At 36.9% G+C, this 18,518-nt stretch overlaps 1 protein-coding gene across 1 annotated transcript in view; it reads left to right on the top strand.

Annotated features, from left to right (window-relative positions):
• Window positions 1–1,200: 1,200 nt before the first annotated feature.
• Window positions 1,201–18,518, top strand: part of GTF2E2 (general transcription factor IIE subunit 2) — a gene marked incomplete at its 5' end in the record, with an annotated part of 1,036,543 nt that continues 1,019,225 nt past the window's right edge. Inside the window, one exon of the mRNA XM_044059142.1 lies at window positions 1,201–1,279. Coding sequence (XP_043915077.1) covers window positions 1,201–1,279 — 79 coding nt within the window. The remainder of the gene's footprint in view (window positions 1,280–18,518) is intronic.

Genomic DNA, 18,518 nt, shown 5'->3' with positions numbered 1-18,518 from the left:
GAGTGTTTATTTACTATGTATAATTCCTCAAGACCTAAACAAATAGATTGAAAGGAAACAACAATCATTGTGGACAAAGGAAGAAATGGTTTCAGCAATGTCAACTGCTAAGTTATTTTCTTCTCTGGAAGTTAACTAGGTATTTTGGCAACCTATATGAAGTTAGTGCCAAGTTATGCATCTATACTATATTTCTTAGTCTAAATAGATTTTTGCAGTTACTGTTTGTAATCTCTTCAGCTTCAGAAGTATTCTGGAGAGCTGTAGCAAAAGGTGATTGAAGGAATAGCTAGTGTAATCAATTCTATTGATGCCATTCTTGTATGAAGTACTACTAAACAAAAATATAATCTCAACTGGTGAAACGGCTAGATAGATTATGGCAAAGAGGCTTAAAAACACGCAGATATAAGAGCTAGCTCTCTGTAACTACATCTCAAGTAAATTAGACATATATTGACTTCAGGAGAACTCATACTGACATTGACAAAGTTAAATCAATCTTGAATATGCAAAAAAATCATGATAAAATCATCTGTTATGTTTCCCAGGTATAGTGCAATATCTTACCAAATTCTTCCCTAACTTGTCAGGGGTAACAGTATCACAGAAGAAACTATCAAAACTTGATATAGTATGCTGTTGGTCAGTGGAGCAAGTGAATAGTTTTGAAATTATTAAGGATCTGATTACTTCAGCACCTACACTTGAATTCTGTTGTGTGCAACCTCCAACTCTGCAGGTGGATGCCAACCAGGAAATTCTTTATTTAGTGTTACTGCAGGGAGGTAGACAGGTATCATACTAATCAAAAGTTATTCTTAATGCTCAGTGCTCAGACATGCAATGGTCAAATAGAAAAGCAGATATTACCCTTTATTTTGGTTGCTAGAAATTTCAAATCTATGACCAAAAGGGTTATTGGGGTTTATGTCATATAATCAAACTTTCAAAATTTTGAACACCATATGTTTGAATTTGGAAGTTCGAAATATGACAACAATGAAAACTCAGAACAGCAAATTTTTTTCCCAGGGAAAAAAATTGCTGTTCCGAAAAACACACACACAACACAAACACACCAAAAACCTAATAATCCTACACTACACCTTACATAAACAACTATCTATGCACTAACCTTAACCCAAGCCCTAACCCTAAGGTCTGTCACTATTGCACACTTACCTTACCCGCACCCAAACCCAGTCTTCAGAGTCTAAAAAGAAGAGACCAAGGCTAGATCAGGGTGGCTCTGCATCAGGGTCAAAACAAAATGCAGATGCTCACAATGTTGCTGAATGATTTTCCTTGAAAAAGCCTGATAATATACGGGTGAAAGCGCTTGGAGTAATTTTGTTTCAATAAAGACTGTTTGTTTCAAAGACCTTTCGGCCGTTGCCAATAATTTCACCTTGGTTGGAACAAGTTGGATTAAGTAGCTGCTAATTACGGGTCCTGAACTGCTGGGCTGTGTTTTTTCATTCTTGTTTTTTTCGTTTGTTTTTTTATTTTGTGGTTTACAAAAAATAAGAAGACAAAGAGGAAAAGCAGAAAATGAGATTAGTAATGGAGAAGTTAAAGAAATAGAAACTGATGTTATGGAGTACCTGCAAAGTGAAGGATTTAGTGTAGAAAATCTAATTCAGAAAGCACCACAACAGGATAGAGTAATGGATATCCAAATTAAGGGGAAACCAGTGGAGCAGGAAGCAGTTGGTCAGGTGCCATATGAAGATAATTTGGAGAAAATGAGGAAGTATACATCACTTGGGATCATCCATTACCAACAGTTCAAAAGATAGATACTAGAAAACTGATAAAATAGCATTGATCATTGAAATTGCCATACCCAGTGACTACAGTGTCTTGCATACAGAGAGACACAAAGTCATAAAATATCAGGATCTGCAGGCAGAAACAAGAGCAATGTGGAAGAAAGATACCCAGACAGTCCCTATAGTAGTAGGAGCAACGGGTCTTATAAAAAAGAATTTACAATCATATTTAGATATGTTATCAATACATGTAACTCCATATGAACTTCAGAAAGAGTCATTACTAGGCACATTGCACTACTGGCTGACATCAAAGATTGAAACAATACTAATTTCATGAACTTTATTCATACTTTGACTTAGGTATGGGGTCCATTCCCGTCATGGTATTAGAAACCCAAATGATTTGGAGAAATTAAAAAAGCACATACAGGCACACAGACACACACACACACACACACACACACACACACACACACACACACACACACACACACACACACACACACACACACACACACACACACACACACTCACATGGGCATGCATACTCAGACGTATACACAAATATAGTATGTTCATTTACCTTTAGGAAATATAAATTAATCAGGTCTCCAACAGAAAAAGAATGAATACAGAATTATCTAGTATAACATTTTAAGTGCACTCTTTTACAATTGTGTTTTCAGACTTTGTGATGCTTTATTATAAATGTTAATAGCATATGGTCTATGTCTACTGTTGATACTGCAGGTAAGTGGTGGAATGGCCATTGCTGAAAGTTGTACACATCGAGCTGCACAACAATGGAGCAGATCTGCCATTAGTATGATAGTGGAATACATGTAGGGTGTATCCAGTCCATGAAAATATTTTGCGACATTAGGCATGCATGTGTACTAGCATACATCTTTGTCTCAGAAAGTTGTGATTAGTGTAGCTATTGGCCATTATCTATGTATACTACTGGACAGTTAAAGTAGGTATGATTGTTAGCCAGACACACAATAACTAATCAAACAAATAAATAAATAAAAGGCACAACAGCTTGCTAGCCATTGCAAAGTATTCTAACTTGCGTCACATATATGTACATTAGCTTCCTAGAAAGATGACCCAGCTGCCTGCCTCTCTGCAAAGTTAACAAAAAATGTACTTGCTACAGTCCAAACCATCAATGGCACCCTGACCACTGCATTCTCTTGCAGACAGGGCTTACTCCCTTTTATCACTTCACTGGACCTCTAATCTGATGACTCTTTCCCAATCCTGGTTCATTTTCTAATGCACGCCCTGTGACACTTTGCTGTCTGGCAAACAAAGAAAACAAATGGCAAAAAGCAGTAATTCATAACAGCCTTTTAATCAAGACAAAAAAAATGGCATTTACAGTGAAAGCAGTACTGTTGAAGGATAAGCAGCTGCTACTGTTAACTGTGAAGCTGAAGCTCCCCTAGCACATCAATAAATTTGCCACTGTGAGTGCTCTATAATGCATCAGCTGCTAAACATCTGAGCTATAACTTGACCTGTTACTCTACCACTTTTCTCCTAAAGAAGCTTTCCACATTAGTTCCAAACCTCTGCTTAGGGCAGAAGAACAGTCCAACAAAAAGTTGATCCTTACAATCCAGCTTTCTCAAACTTTTATTTCTATGCTTCACATAGATGCCTCACCTCTTTATCTATTGTTTAATTTGCAATTACATATGTTACATTATTGAACATAAAATGTGGAAAAGCAGGTGATACTTCCTATGGTTTGGACACTAAAGATAATACAGAATAATATTCTGATGTGGCACACCTTTGTCTGTTGGAGGACCTTAGAGCTATTCCGATAAACTAATGTTTGCCAAGTTCCATCAAAACTTATTATACAGATAGTTACTAAAAGATCATGGGCTAGACTTGGAAAGAGATTTTTAGACTGGAGTTAAAATTCTGCCACCCAGTATGTTTTTGGCATATAAAAATAGTAGTGAGTGACACATTCAGTATTTTCAAATATGTGATTCTTAGCTTCAGTGACAATTATACATGGAAGAATTCCAGAAACCTAATATATTAGGTCCATACTGAAATGACAGAGGTTAGAGTAGAAAAAAATAACACAAATATGTAGGATTGGGAACTCACAGTTCTGTTCTTAATGGGGATCATCATCAGCAAATTATGCGAACAACCAAGTCATTATCTATAGTTTATTATCTATAATTCAGAAGTGCTTTAAACATTCTTTACTTTTTAATGTCTCAGTTGCCAAACATAGAAAAAAATCAGTCTTATTTTGCTTATAGCAGGTGGCTTTAACTAACATCAACATGCTTGTATCTTGAATTTTAACAGTTCCTGAATATCTAATTTCACATATGTGCAGAGGTGAAGCTATAGCCCCATGTTTGACAATTTGTACAACACATTAGGAAAATATGAAAGGAAAAAGTAGGCTTTGACTGGAACATTAACTTTTGTTCTTTAATATTCTCTTCTGATACTACAACCCTAGTCTATCTAGGTCCCTACAGACAGTACAGAAACTGAATCATTATAGAACAATACTGTGTTCTTTTCTCCTGGCTAACATTATAGATTATGTTTGCACTCTAAAATAAAACAATGTTACCCAGAAAGAGGTTATTATCCAAGTGGGGCTAACCCGGTCAACAAAGGGTGGATAGATATATAGATAGATAGACAGATAGATAGATAGATAGATAGATAGATAGATAGATAGATAGATAGATAGATAAAGACAGACAGATAGACAGACATAGCCTGTCATGAGATTTGCCTGTATGTGTTTAATTTGTGCTTTCCAGTAAAAGCAAATGTTACTTTAGACTCTGAAAAAAGTACAATTTTATTAAAGGTGACTCTGCTCATCAGTTATTTATTCAGGGCTACGATGACACCGTGATAATAACTTCAACACAAAATGATGAAGGTCCTGGACTAAAATTCTTTTTACAGCCTGATGATTTTTTCATATTTTATCATCTCTCAAGGACTGGGAATAACTATCATAAGGAAAAGAGCACTTTAGGTTATTTTAAAAGAAAACAAATCAATGTGTGCAGTAGAAGTATGAAATGAACTCTTAGATGAAACATGTAACTACTGAAACAAAGAAGTATGCTTGACATTTCTGAGTTCCCTTGAGCTGTGGAAGGCAGAGGCATCCTGGAAAAATTTGAAAATAATACATTTGGTCACAATGAAATTCACTGCCAAAGAATGAGAAGTAAGCAGCACACCCTTAGCACTTGTAAGCTATCATTTTAGGGCATTTGGACAATTCTAAAATGCTACAGACAATGCCGCTCACAATAAAGAAATATTCATCAAAATATTTTTTTCTGCTCCATTTATTCTTCAAGGCATTTCTTGCCAAGATATGATGCATTGAAAGTCTCATTTCAATTATTTTTATTACGGCCCTTTCTTGCTTTCTTTCATTAAGCATGAGAATGCACAGTTCATGGAAAGATTCAGTACCCCTGTTTAACAGTAACTCATGTCAACTCTCCCATTAACATTCCACCATCCACTGAGCTCCCTGTGATTTATTGCGGCATTTTAGATATGAACTCTACCTTGGCCCAGAGAAATCTACATACTGACTGTTTTACACATTGAGGCCTGTTAATTAATGACAAAGAGTTTTCTAGCTTCACTGGGTCTTATACTAGGTATCTATCTCTCTTTCTGTTGATAGTAACCCATCATTCATGCAATCATTCTGAGAGACAGAAGGCTACAGAAATACTTATTATGCTATAAAAAAGATACCCATATTGGTAATAAAGCATTGCAGTCAGATGGATTAGGGCAAGATGTCAAGAAATACCTTAATTAGCAGTTGCATTTGCAATGTAGAGCTACAGCATGATTTATTTTACTGCATTGTGTTTTTTCTCCAATTCCACCGTGAATTCTTCTATATAGCATTTTTACTGCAGTGAAAAAAAATGTGCAATTTGTTGTCTTGCAAACCTGATGGTATTATATCTTTCTGAAGGATTAGGTGAAAAAGATAACACTTGAATAAGCCATAACTAATACCTTTCTAGTCCATTTGACCCAGTGGCAGTTGAAATAGTATGACAGAGTATGTCAGTGCAATGCTAGTCACAACCTCACACCCCAGCTTTTTGCAGTAAGAAAATGAAATTGCTTCAGTCATTGAACAGAACACATTTTTTAGCAATACCCTTTCATCATTCCATTAACAGTAATAATTGTCAGTGTTTTAAACACAGCATGTACCCTCCCGATTATCTTTCCCAGAGACCCCACATCCTGTAGTTCAGCACATTTTAGTTGATTACATACACAGATCATAAACAACATTTTCATTAGGATGTAAGGATGAACCAACCATCTGAATTACTGACCCCCCCAAAAGAATCATCTGATATAATATGTTATGAAATGTTATATGAAGAAATACTAAAATATCGAAGTTACTTTTTCAGTTGTCTGTTTGCCTCACACACAAATAACGCCACATTCAGCAGATAACACATAGGGTTACTCTTTTGTAAGGGAAATCTATCTCTATATTAATGAAAAACACTAGGACTGTTTAGCAAATATGAAACAAAACATGTTGCTGTTAACTGTTCAATAAATGAAAGAAAAATATAAAATCTGAGGTAGGCATTTGCTATTGTTTATGCCATTCTTATGCTCCAAATGACAACTAGCATATATCTGTCTCTGTGTTTAAAACCCAGAACATTATTACTGCTAATGGAAATGCAGAAAGAATAATAGAAAAAGAGAAATATTGTGGGGGGAGGGGGGACAGACAGAGCACCTATTTACGTGGGTACTGAAAATGTCCTTATATGTATGTATATATATATATATATATATATATATATATATATATATGGGAACTTATCACTTCACCTAAAATCCATTTCACCTAAACTCATTTTACTAAGACCAAATCACCTAAAGTTCATTTCACCTAAAACTAATTTTACTGACAAGTAATAGTCTAAGTCAATTCAAAAGTATATGTCCTTTTCTCCACTGTAGTGCAATCCTGGTATTAACATATATAATAAGGGGGTGTGCGGGGTGCAGCCCCCCACATTGGGGTGTGTGGGAGCCTCACCCCCCCACCTAGTTGGCTTTTACCAAATAATGTAAAACAAAACCAGACAACATAAAACCAAAATAAGTGGAAGGCTATGCCCCTACACCCCCCAATTTGGGGGGCTGCACCCACCACACCCTCCTAACTATATATACTAACACCAGGATTGCACTACAGTGGGAAAAGGACATATAACTTTGACTTGCCTTATTGTACTACTTGTCAGTGAAATGAGTTTTAGGTGAAATGAGTTTTAGGTGAAATGAACTTTAGGTGATCTGGTCTCAGTGAAATGAGTTTAAGTGAAATGAATCTTAGGTGAAGTGATACGTACCCATATATATATATATATATATATATACATCTATACATATATATATATATATATATATATATATATATATATATATATATATATATATATATATATATGGATCTAGGATGTTTGATCGAATGATCAAATGTCTGAATCCATAACTAGTGAACACACTTTAATAAAAGCACTTTTATCAAAAAAGTGCTTTCGTTAAAGCGTGTTACTATAAAAAAAAAACACTACATTAACGTTTTAGCAGGGGCCCCCTACACCCCCTATGTGGGGGGCTGTGCCCCCCACACCCCCTACTTTAATATTCTCCCTCCGAGACTGCACTACAGTAGGGAAAAGGGAATTTTCCCTTATCTGCACCATAGTATGGCCTCGGCAACAGGCATAATCACGCAAAAGTGCTTCTTCGTTGAAAAGCACTTTTGCGTAAGTATGCCCGGCTGTTTGGGTTTTGGACTTTTGATCATTCGATCAAATGTCCTAGACCCATATATATATATAGATATATATATATATATATATATATATATATATATATATATATATATATATATATATTGGGAGTCATGCATACAAAACATACCACTGTAACCCTTGACCCTCTGGTCAGAACTACTCCTGCTTACTCATTTTTTTTTGCAGAAATACAATGTTATGTTTCATTCTAACCTGTTCTTGCACCAATTTGTACTCCATGTTGCTCATCTCTACAGTGCAGCCACCACCAGCAACAGGTTTATGTTCAGTGTGCAACATCTTCCATGTTATCATAGCAATGGATTATTTTGGTACCTTGACAATGGTGCTATCAAGATTAAATGGAAAGGCATGTTGTCCTCACCAAAATTGCCAGCTCTAGGGGCACAACAGGAAGTATTACAGTGCCAAGGTCAATGCTGTTTTCATTGGTCTTGAACAGCACATGTTTGTACTATCAAAAACATCACTGATATAGTATGCTGATAAGCCCTCACTACTATATGTTCAGACCAACTTTAGAGTAGCCTCAAGTCATCACTTGATAGTGTTGCAATACAGGTAAACTCAAATGGCTTCACTTTTTGAATGCAGAATAACTAAAGTCAAGCTTGGCATTGTGGAAAGTTAATTTGTCCTCAGACTAAATCTTAATGCACAAGTGGAAATGATTCCATAATGACCTTTCACAAGGTCCAGAAAAATGGCAGCAGCAGACTTTGCATACGTGCCCTTACAGAAGCAGTGCTGTTGGGCATCTGAAGTAATATTGTAGCAGAGAGGGTGCGAACTGATGCTGAATGACTTTCTACAAACTATTTTCAGTGTGCTAAGGCAGGAGGCTGAGTAGTTAGCTGCTGAAGTTATCCCTCATCACTCCTTTGAAGATCACAGATGTAGTAAAAAAAATTGTGGTGATGCAGAATGCAGATGTTTTATATAGTTAGATAGGAAATGAACAGCAGCTCTTCCATAGTTCATACATTACCTGTGCCCCTTATAAACAGCACTGAAATGAGAATGGGGTAGTAAGTGACCATTTTCAGTCACTGAATTTATTTTAGTGCTGTGACATCTTTTGCCTGAGGCTACATGATATACAGAGTAAGTAACATCAGGGCGATTGCCTGGGTTAACCACAGAAGTTGTATAGAGAGCTTCAGTTGGTAAGGATGGCTTTATCCACTAAGCAACGCACTTGCATTTTCATTGTAAAGAGACAGGTAGCACCTGACATAATGCAACTTTTTTGTGATGTATGAGATCTACTGAGGATATTTACATTTGTTTATACATATAAGAGTTTCATTATAATGTTTCATTTTACACTGGTAAGATGCTCTGAGTTGTGTTTAGGTATTTTAAACCAGGAACACTAGTATTCCTTGGAAAGAATGTTTTTTAAGGCTTTGTGATCCTGAAACATTACTGGGTCTTTCTTATAATTTCATGCTGACACTTTTACTGAAAAAAAGTGTCCATGCTGCCCTGCAACATTATTATGTTGACATTCTACAAGGGAAAAAGACACTGAACCCACTTCGGGGTTGGGCTGGGGTCAAGTCTATGCTGTTTGACTTTAAATTTGTTGCCCAACAAGTTATTCAATTGTCTAACATTATAATGGTTGGTAATTGTAAGAGGTGCCCTACATATCCAAAGTCAACCAAAAACGTTGTTATACTTGTGTGAAAGGATGTTATTTGTAATGACAAATGAGATAAATGTAGTGAGAATGGAATGCTTTTCTGCTTTTCTTCAGTATTGTGACAAATGTCTGCCTACTTCCCATTTTTTAAATTATTATCTTGAAGCCTTTGAGAATAATATTTCCCTCAGTGAGAGCCATGAAGGGTGAGATTGTGATACTATGTGTGTTTTTAATCTGAGGGTATCTTTTCTAGTCTCAAATTTTGAGGCTGAGAATTTTCAGATTTGCAAACAAGTGTCCAAAACTGGTCTTACTCCCACTGTGGCTATTCCTTCTGGTAATACTTCTACAGCTTTAAGAATTGGGTATATATTCCCCCTTTGGAGGGAGCCATGAGTGAATGTACTTTTTGTTTTTTAATACCATTCCTGGATCCTCATCCAGTAACTACACTTCATATGCCTCTTTAGTTCATTCATATCTCCAGTACTGAGACAACCAGGCATCATCAAACTGGATATTACTACTCAGGCCATTTGTTCACATTTGTTGTCATGATTGGACCATTCATTCCTCTAGATGTGTTAGCCAGGCATTAGGGAATTGCTAATTAACTATCCCCATGTAGTTACCCACTCCACCTCTATGATATTTCCTCATAGACACCTATCTGATTCTCATTTCTGACTGAGTAAAGAATCATAAACATGCTCACATCCCCAACAACCCTGACTGAGAAGAACATAAGATACTTAGTATCAGCCTGATCTAACCTCTTATACAAGTGATCACCTATACCAGTACACATTGCAAATGTGACAGGGCAGGCCATCTCCATCATCTCAGGATGGATGTGCTGGCAATGGCTGCTCAAGCTCATCTTCCGTAAACTGACCCTCCGAGCATCTGTGCAGCTAATCATATTTACGGCTTCCTCCCTGCATGCCATCATGACTGAGTGAAGGCATTTCCATAAGTGCTAGAAATAGAAAGAGGAAACACAAAGGTAAGTATATGTCTCAGTCAGTACTACAGTCCCTCTGTGAAAATTCTGTTTCTTAATGTTAACTCAGTTTGACAAATTTCCATGCAACAATATGCAGTTCAGAATGAGAGCAATGCAGCATATTATTGATGAAGCAGTAGTGCATGGTCTTGTGAATGTCTATGACATTGGGCAATGACTTTGTAGGCCCAAATGCAGTTAAATTCCAGACAGCCTATACATACCATAGGGGATGCTTTGCAAGTGAAATTGATTTCATGTTTTTCTTTTCAGGATACAAGGGTCTTCATTTGGGAGCCCACATATTTGGATATTTATAACCATTTGATCTTATGAGCATAATTTCATATTGTGCTACAATTTATATGGTGCGAGAAAGGAGTGAAGCATTTAAATGACACCCTAATGATACATAAGAGTTTTCAGACTTTAGTTTCTGACATAGGATTCTCATGTTATTTGAGACCATTTAGTATTTCTTGGAGAACTAGGTGGAAAACATTTAAAGCAAGTACAAAGCATTGTATTTCAGTGCTGAAAATAAGCTTAATTTGGCGTTAAAATAGAAATATTAATTTTTATTGCAGGGTTTTCATTCTGATCTGGGATGGGATTATTAGAAGTGTAAGAAAAAAGTAATCTAAGCTGTTTTTGGAGAAAATTCAAAAACTTAAAGTACTGTTGAGGTGCCAGGCTTTTTTAGCTAATGAAGAAAAGATGTAGTTTCTCCTTTTCTGTCTCAGTCTATTAAATGGCTTTGCTGAAGATGCGCCTTTTGAGTTGCATTCTGAACTTGGAGGAAGTATTGATTTATTTTGGTTGCTTGAGACAGCTTGTCAAAAAGGTGCCTGAAAGGAGAATGCATGAGCAGTGCTCTGGAGTTTGGTTCTAGGGGTAATGAGAATGAATGCCATTTCTGAGTAGTGTCTAGGTCATACGAGAAGATTTTTCCATGATGTTTAGCTGCAAGGGTAGTAAAGGTCTGGCGTTTGAGCCATTTGTAGAGTTGATATCCTTACAATAAGTTACATCTTTGTTTTATGAGTAGTCATTTGGCTTTTTGTAGAGTAATACAATGATGTGCATATAGGGGTGAGTTTGTAGTGAATCAGCAGATACTGTTGGAGATTGTCTAGATTGTGTGGTAATCAAACACTTCCAAAACAGTGTAAAGCAAAACTAATAAAATATAAAATACTGCCAAGCTGTCACAATAAAATTATTCGTAAAATATATTAAAAATAGATCAGTTACAACTGAGATCATTTAGAACAAAATGGATTTAAGACATTTAATTACAGTGAGCATTTTAATATTTTTAGGTAGGGGCTTACTTTTTTACCTAGTACATCTTTAAATATGGTTGATACGTTGCTGGAATTAAAAATGTTTACTAAAAAGTTAAGTTTGAAATTGTATTTCAGTATGATACTGGTGTGAACAGTACTGATATTAAATGGACCAGCACATTTAATCTGCTTTTCTTTCCTCCTATTATAAAATTTGAAAAACAAATGTGTGAAAATGAGATCAGGGATTTGCATTATGAACAAATTAGGCAGAGGAAATATTTTAATTTAACTTTTAGACAAAAGTAGGTATTAAATGATTTGGTGGGAACAAGGATCATTGAGTCAGGAAACTGAATAAATAGGGTGTGGTAGTTTGATGAATTCTTTTGATAATTTTATTAGACTGCACCAGTATTTAAATAATGAATCATATTTTGAATTAAGTTGTCATATTGAAATAAATATGGCCTACAATAGGATTCATAGGATCATAGGAGGTTGCTAGGCTAATGGCCATTACAAGCCTAACCAAGTTAACCCTTGTTCCTTTTATGAGTAGACACTGAATCAGCAAAACTCAAAGAGACCTTCCACCAATATGGCAAGTGTAAAGGCCCAAAAAACTGTAATGCAAAAACAAAATATGGCCAGCACTGTGGTGAGAGGTAGAAATCACATTTATTACTTATGAAACATACTGGTTTCACTTATAAGCCTTCTTCAGTGTGCTTACACCTGTTATTATGCAAACAACTTCTTTTAAATGCCAAGTGCACCAATCATGCTACCCATCTCATTAATTATTTAGTATAATTTCTGTTGTTCCTTGAGTAGGTCCCGATGTAATGTATTATGTTTGTAATGGTTTAAAAAATCTCCTAATATTTTCCCTCTTCTAAAAGAGAAATGGCATTTATCACCCAACATGTCTGACAGATGCTCTTCAGCTATTAGTTCCAGTGTTCATGGATCAAATTCATAAACCTATATGTATTACATCCCTATGTTGTATTGAATGTAATAATATCTTGATTCCCTCTATTGCGTTGTTGATATTGTAATAGATTGTTCCTGTCATATGTGACAACTAAATTGCTGTTCTGAGTGACTAGGTTTTTTTATAGCCCCTGTTACGAAATCTAATAATAAGGCCTTACTGTTGAGATTCAAAGTCATATGAAGATGAACAAATATGACGTATCCTAAGAAACTGAGATTTAGGAAACGTTTGTTGATAGAAGATACCAAGTAAACCTTATAGAGAAGATGTTAAATCAGGTTGAAAATGGGAAACAAGGGCTTTTTTGCCCTCTTCTAGTGGACAGTAGTTTTGCTATTAGTAATAAAAAAGAGAATAGCACTGATTTAAACATAGCTATTGTGTTATATGATAATTCTCATGGCTGGGCAAAATGTGCTACACTTAAGAATTGGAAAGCTGTTTTGGGCTGTTTTGAGTCATTTAATAAATTGAGGAGCCTAAATTTATTTACAAAACAGGAGGGAATTTAAAAGGTATTTTAAAAAAAAAATAATAACAGTAGTAGTATAAAAAAGGTTGTCTAAATGTGGAGATTGTGCACAATGTCATTTTATTTATGAAAACTGTAATATTATGGTTGACTGGTATCTGAGAGTACTAAATGAAAATGGTCAGTTTAATTATAGTACCATGGGGGTGGTATACTTGGCACAATGCATGACCTGTGAGGCATTCTATATAAGAATGATAGAAAGGGCATTGAGACAGAGAATATCTGGACATATATATGCTATTAAAAATAAAGATGAGAGGAATGCCCCTTATAAACACAGCAATGAGTGTAAAGATTTTAAGAAATTTTTTTTTTTTATTTTAGAAAAGGTTCCATAGAATGTGAGAGGTGATAACTGGGAGCCTCATTTAGAAACGAAGGAACATTTATGACAAATTAAATTAAATGCAACACAATATCCACATATTAATGACGAAATGAGTATCAATAGTGCATTAGTTTTAAGGTCTGTGAAAGTTTGAGTAGGATGTTTATTTAAAGATTTGATTTAAAATTAATTTTTAAATAAGTAGATTTAAATTCACATTGGACATATACTTTTGATAAGTTTTGCACACACACAGAGTGTGGCTATATCCTTGGGACTGGCATATATTTTATTATTATGGATAAGTTCAGTAGATTGTTGAACATTATTCCTTAATTTACTGATATAAATGAAGAAAGATTTTTTGATTTCTTTTCATGTCTGCAGTGACACTAAATATGTACTTCATTTTACATTTTCTAATACTGCCGTTAAGTTCCTTTCTCATATGTTTAAGAGCAGTCTTGGGTAGGAAGATGGGTACTTTCAATTTTTGCTATTTTCTTCTTTTGTCAAATAGTTTATTAACACAGAAGTTCCACCAGAGAGTTTTTTCCCCTGAATTTACCGTTATATTTAGCGTGAATCAGTACTGACTTTTCTATACAGCTGTTTAGATGCTAGTAGAGGTCAGAGCTGAATTCAATATCTCTTTTAACTGCGTCCATTTGTGTGGGATTGTTGGGAATTTTATTGAGGCTGCCTAAAAGTTGATGTAGATTTGCCCTGTAGAAGTCATTAATGTGGTGACAGGATGATACCACTATGTCTGAAAGACAAGATGATAGATTTGTGCTCAGATTTAATGAGGAATGTGAAGATGTAGGGTGGGGTAAAGGCAGGACTTAGGTTGGTAAGGATCAGGTTAAGGATATTGTTGCCTCTAGTTAGTAGTTTTTCTTTGTTCAGTGCATTAGTAGTAAGGAAATTGATTGAACATATATATTTTTAGAAGTATAAATGTGCCTATCAGTGATTGGTTAATTGAAGTCCCTTAGCAAGAAAGTATTTGTTTTGATATTTAACCACTCAATAGTGTTAATGCAATTTCCATGATATGCAGGGGCAATGATGTGGAACTATAGCATGCAGTGAAGCAATAGTTGTATTTGTTATGTGTGATTTGAATCTCTAGGAGTTCCAAGTTATGTTTGTGAGTAATTTGATTAAATAAAGAAAATTACATACATATTCTGGTTACACTGCTAAATATTTTGGAAAGGAATACTAAGTTGCAGATGTATGGCAAAAAAATGGAGAGTGAAAAACAGCTGGTTTATGCAATTTACGATATCGGCCAGGTTCAATAAACCCTACATGGTCTGTTTACACAGTGTGCACATCACGGCTTGACGTGCAAACTGTAGAGTGCTATTTTGGATTCAGTAAGCAGGTCTACATGGTGTGTAGAGCTGTGCAAACAAGTTAGGCACTGTGCTATGCTAATTACAGCATAAATAAGCAGCTGAAGTGTAAGCTAATCAACCAATCCAAGATGGAGGAGCTTTCAACAAGCTATAAAGCAACTGTGTAGACTCAGTGCTGGTTATTCCTGTGAATTGCAAAACCTACTAGAATACAGCCGCAGAAAGGAGTATACACAGAAAGAATGTTATGGGCTGTTGTTGTTTTAGTTCATGTGTATGTGCAACAGGCTGAAGTCTATGCTGCTGCTGCTGCTAATAGACCATGGCCAAGAAAGAGATGAGGAGTTTGCAGACCCCAGTAAACTTATCAGAGTCTGCATGACATGAAAATTGTAGAGCACTACAGGGTTGATAGAGACACACTACAGGAACTCTGCAACCTCTGTCATCCTCTACTCAGACCCAGGGCAAACTGAAGAGAACTCGTACCAATGGAGACAAAGGTATATGTAGTACTTAGAATTTTAGCTATAGGAACTTTTCAAAGACTAACAGGGGACATGCTGGGGTGTCACAGGCATGAGCATTCAGAATCCCATATCAATTCCTGAATGCTATTCTCCAACTTGCCAGTGACAACATATATTTTCCCCATATACCCGAGGACAGGGCCACAAATATGCAGGAGTTCTACTCTGTAGCACACTACCCTGAAGTACTGGGTGCCATAGATTGTACACATATAGAAATTAAGGCACCACCTGGGGAACAGGTAAGGCTGTACATAAATAAAAATGGCTTCCACTCCATTAACTGCCAAATTGTGTGTAATGCCAAGGGAATCATCTTGAACATGTGTACTGGAAACCCAGGCAGTTACCATGATTCACATATCTAGCACACCTTCCAAATGTATCAGATGTTCACTAGGGTGGATATCACACAGGGTCATTTACTGGGGGGTGCAGGTTATGAACTGGAGCAATGACTGAAGTAGCCCATCAGAAATGCACACACACTTGCTGAAGAATGCCATAACGAGGCACACATTCAAATCAGAAATATATTAGAGCATGTGTTTGGGTTGCTGAAGTCACAGTTCCAGTGTCTAGATACATCTGGGGGAGCACTGCAGTACAATCCACATACATGTACTGAAATATTCACTGTATGTGTCATGTGACACGACATTAGGATCAACAAGGGTAAGGGCCACACATCCCACCACCAATGGCAAGGTCACCACAGCCACAAGCAGGTGAGGAGTCAGATGGAAACCAGCAGCTGCTGTGGGTGTTATCACATGTAGGGGTGCTCAGTATGCCCTCGCATTGGCTACGAGGTAATGCATAGCACACTCACACACCACTTAAGGAGCTAAATCCTTCTTCCTACTCACATACATATAGTAACATTGATTCCAGGCAACTCAAACAACCTTTGCTTACCCATTACCCATGTGATGGCTGTGTACTGCTAGCATCAGACAAAGACAGCCCTGAACTAAAACTGTTGCAACTGCTGGATTTACAAGGTAAGTGTTGAACCCAGAGTGTATTGTGTATTAATACGAATGAATGGCATATCCTTGCATTTTGTTACTTCGTAAAGTAACCAAGTAAAAGGTGGGTGATTTGTACAGAAATGACTTTAACATGTGACAGCAAAGACATATGTGACTATATGTGTCATGTATCAAGTAGTAGGCCTCAGGCTTCAAAGATTCAAAGTCATACCTCTCAAATGTACTGATGGTCACCAAATCTCCTCAGTTTAGCACTAAACTTTTGTACTGGAAAATCATTAAAGAGGGAAGTTAGAAAGTAATGAGACACAGTTCAGTTTCAGACTTCACAACCATCACATGATCATTAACAATACTATTGCAAAAATGTGTTAAAGGTACAACTAGCAAAACAACAACACAAACACAGGTATTCTAAGGGGTAAGTTAGCTAGGCACCATGAGCATCAGACACAAATGCTATATATCCCTGAATCCAAAATATAGAAAACAAGGATATGGCACAGTTATCATAACTTAGGGGGGGGGCGGAAGCCCAGGCTGACACAAAAGGTCAGTGAGTGTGTGTGAGTAAGAAAGAGAAGCAGGCAGACATTTGGATAAAGTAACAAACAGTCAATGAGACAAATGAGCTTTAAGCATAAGATGAACCATGTAACTGTTGTGTGTGTGCATGTGTATGTATGGGTCCACCAGGTGAAATGGCTGTGTGAGTGCCTGCATGAACACAGACAAACTCTGTGTTAACTCTACATATCGGTATGTTGGACAGGTGGGAACCATGCATGGTAGAGGTGGCAGTTCATCATTGTTGTACCTGACCATGAGAACTAGTTCTGCCAGGAGTTGCATTGGTACATCCAAGCTCATGGTCAGATGCACTACTGCTACTTGATTGTGACTTATGTGTGCTGGATGAGCTCCCCTCACGAGGATGCCCAGGTCCACAACCACATAGCCTGCCATGTCTATGTGTGGACACCTCAATGACTGAAGGAGCAGTGGAAGTATTCTCACTATGGGAGTGGGATTAGGCACAGCCTTATCAGCTAACAGCAGATGATATGGCTGACTTATGCCCACAAGGATGCTGTCCCCTCCCAGCAGACATTCCATCACTGACACCTCCCATTCAAATGTGTCATTCATCTGATACACTGAATCAGCAACATGGTGGAGGCAGTCATGCATGTCAGCCTGTGCCACATCTACAACCCTAAACATTTCTCTGGAAGACTGATGGGAACATGCCTATGCCTCTACGACAGCCCTAAACATATGTTGAGTGGCATGAGAAGACATATCTGGATCAGGTGGAGGATTGACAGCAGGCCTTCTCCGAGCATCCCTAACAAACTTTCTGTGTGGCACCTCTTCCACACTTTGGCCATGGCCAGAGTCAACAGGCAATGAAGCCACAGTAACTACACTTCCCCAAATGAGCATCTCAGTCTCCACCTGTCCAATATCTGAGGGCTGCCTGGAATGTTTTAGCATAGGCCTACTGGCTGTGTCTGAAGGAATAACAGGGGATGGGTGAATGTCAACCTCAGCATCAGATTCAACCTCTGCACACCTGACTGTGCCTCTATTTGGCTACCATCATCATTATAGTCTATTGATACTCTGATGTCAGGTGGTAAGAGTCCTACACTTCCACTGTCAAGATCACCTGTGATAAGAAGCAACAAAGACAGGGAAAATGTAATAGCTATACTACTATAGTCAAATGTATGCTAACAAAGTAACAGTGGTGCTACTACTACAGACAGTACAGCAATACACACAGCAATCCTGACACCCACATCACACATGTGGATAAAATTATATATTACTTTGAACTGCTCATCACCACTGACAAAGACGATATTTGGCTTACCATGTGCAGTTGATGCTATGCTTCCCATGGATGATGGTCCTAGAAGAAGTTAAGCAAAAGTTAAGGATAACATCATCACAATTAACAGTCACAAAGGGGGTTAAAACATTTTGCCCTTTATATGTCCATTAACAATACTTTCAACAAAAACTTAGTTGATAAGTCCAGTCTAAGCAATCTACAAGTCTCCCCCCACAAACAAATTTATTGTTAAACAGAACTAATGTATTGCTGTCAATATTTTG

The sequence above is a fragment of the Protopterus annectens genome, chromosome 17.part0, assembly GCF_019279795.1.
Source record: "Protopterus annectens isolate FY-2018-M chromosome 17.part0, PAN1.0, whole genome shotgun sequence".
Lineage (NCBI taxonomy): Eukaryota > Metazoa > Chordata > Ceratodontiformes > Protopteridae > Protopterus > Protopterus annectens.
The sequence above is the reverse complement of the archived record's forward strand: the minus strand, read 5'-3'. Positions and strand labels throughout refer to the sequence as shown.